The sequence below is a fragment of the Sceloporus undulatus genome, unplaced genomic scaffold (genome assembly GCF_019175285.1).
Source record: "Sceloporus undulatus isolate JIND9_A2432 ecotype Alabama unplaced genomic scaffold, SceUnd_v1.1 scaffold_7902, whole genome shotgun sequence".
Lineage (NCBI taxonomy): Eukaryota > Metazoa > Chordata > Lepidosauria > Squamata > Phrynosomatidae > Sceloporus > Sceloporus undulatus.
In genome coordinates, this window is record NW_024810821.1 from 1 (window position 1) to 2,304 (window position 2,304).

The 2,304-nt window shown below is 40.5% G+C and overlaps 1 protein-coding gene across 1 annotated transcript; it reads left to right on the forward strand.

The window, feature by feature from the left end:
- Positions 1–202: 202 nt before the first annotated feature.
- LOC121918291 (serine protease HTRA3-like) lies at positions 203–1,892 on the forward strand (the record flags this gene model as incomplete). The annotated part of the gene is made up of 2 exons (XM_042444363.1): positions 203–480; positions 1,668–1,892. Coding segments are annotated over exons 1-2 (396 nt in total), but the record flags the coding sequence as incomplete, so codon positions are not given.
- Positions 1,893–2,304: the final 412 nt, after the last annotated feature.

The window sequence follows — 2,304 nt, forward strand, 5'->3', positions numbered from 1 at the left end:
CAGGAAAAGAGATTCCACCTCAACATTAGGAGGAACCTCCTGACAGTAAGGGCTGTTTGACAGTGGAACAAACTCCCTCAGAGTGTAGTGGAGTCTCCTTCCTTGGAGGTCTTCAAACAGAGGCTGGATGGCCATCTGTCGGGGATGCTTTGATTTCCTGCATGACAGGGGATTGGACTGGATGGTCCTTGCCGTCTTTTCCAACTCGTGATTCTATGAGATGAGCCTGATGGCATATTTTTCTTCTTTTTTAACAGGCACCCTCTGTTTGGTCGCAATGTTCCTCTTTCTAGTGGATCTGGGTTTATTATGTCGGATACAGGTTTAATTGTGACCAATGCCCATGTTGTATCTAGCACTAGTACCGCGACTGGACGGCAGCAGTTAAAAGTGCAGCTACAAGATGGAGACACTTATGAAGCAAAAATCAAAGACATTGATAAGAAGTCTGATATAGCAACAATAAAGATCAATCCACGGGTAAGTAGAGAAAATGTTTTTGTAATGTTCTATGTGTGCAGTTGCTTAAAAACCAGGAGTGTAGATTTGGGGCGGGGGGTGGGTGAGGCATATGGTACTTGACTAGATGCCAGTGCTTTATATTGGGAACAATGACAACAACAACTATTATTGTTATTGTTATTGTTGTTGTTGTTATTATTATTTATCTGCTTCTCCAAGGCTTGAGGCAGGCTACAACATAAATTTAAACAGAAAATCATTGAACATTGTAAAAACATTGCAAAAACAATGTTAAAATACATAAACCTAGGACAGATTAAAACCATCCATTCTAGATTAAAATATCCCAATTTAAAATTCATAATTTAAAATTGACTTGGGAGCTCTGTAGGAAGAGATAGGTCTTTAATATTCTTTTAAATTTAGACAGAATTGGTACAAAGGTAGCCCACAGTAGAACACAAGTCAGTCTTGTGCACTACCATCTTTAGGTCTTCCAATTCTAGAAGTGACACAGCTGACATATCAGCCAAAGCTGATAGTAAGCACTTCTGGCCATTGCCTCTATCTGGGCTGACATTTGGAGAGGCAGAGCACTCCCAAACTGTGAATATAGTCTTTCAGGGGGATTGTAAACCGATACAGAATTGGTTGACACACCTCTATTCCCAGATTGGGATCTTTAATAGTAATCACTTCTGTCTTGTCTCGTACAGAAACACCGGAGTTAAGAAATCCAGGCTTTCAGTTGGAAAACCAGTAAAGCTTTATTCAGAAACTAGATGTTTACCCCAGATGTGTGTTGTCATGGACTAAAGAGACATTGTTAATAAGGGATAATTAAAGCATATATAAGTACAAATTTTTAGTTGCTACATTCTCATTCATCATGACATCAAAACATTCTCCATTCCCATGGATGCCCCCCCCCTTCTGATCTCACATCATCCGTTCTCATGAGACTGACCTTTAGTCTCCAGGCACAACCTCAGTTCCTTTCCCACCTGCTGGCTAACCACAAAGAAATATGGGCAACAGCCATAGCAATTAATACATGTCCCATCATTTAGCAGCACTACTGTATAATACATTGTGAACAAGAAAAGCTGTAACAAGAAAATCCATCTTAACCATGGCAGGCAAGCTGAGAGATTCGGCTTCTGACATGTGTACATTAAAGTTGTAAACCTTATTTTATCTTTCAGAAAAAACTGCCTGCTTTGTCAATGGGACAGTCTGGTGATCTGAGGCCTGGGGAATTTGTGGTGGCTATTGGGAGCCCATTTGCCTTACAGAATACAGTGACAACAGGTATTGTCAGTACAGCCCAACGGGATGGCAAGGAGTTGGGCTTGAAGGATTCAGATATGGATTACATTCAGACAGATGCTATTATCAATGTAAGTAAACATGTACTTGCTGTTTTAATGGTATAAATGTGTGAATTTATACAGTGGTACCCCGGGTTACGAAATTAATTCGTTCCGCGGCGCCCTTCGTAACCCGAAATCTTTCGCAACCCGAAAAAGCCATAGGCGCTAGCGCTGGAAGCTGCGATTTCGTGCGAAAAAGCGCCGAAAAGCACCAAAATTTTTTTTCGTAAGCTGAAAAAAAAAACGTAAAAGTTTTTTCCTATGGAATTTTTTCGTATCCCGGAAATTTCGTAACGCGCTGCTTTCGTATCCCGGGGTACCACTGTACTTAGCTTATCTGTCACTATCGTTTAGTTTTTGTTTGTTTGTTTAAATAAAGTCAGTTGTAGAACATGTTGAAAAGGGGGCATCGTTCCATATGCCTAGCGATGGAAATTATGTGGCCGTCTAGATGTTGTTGAAGCAAAAT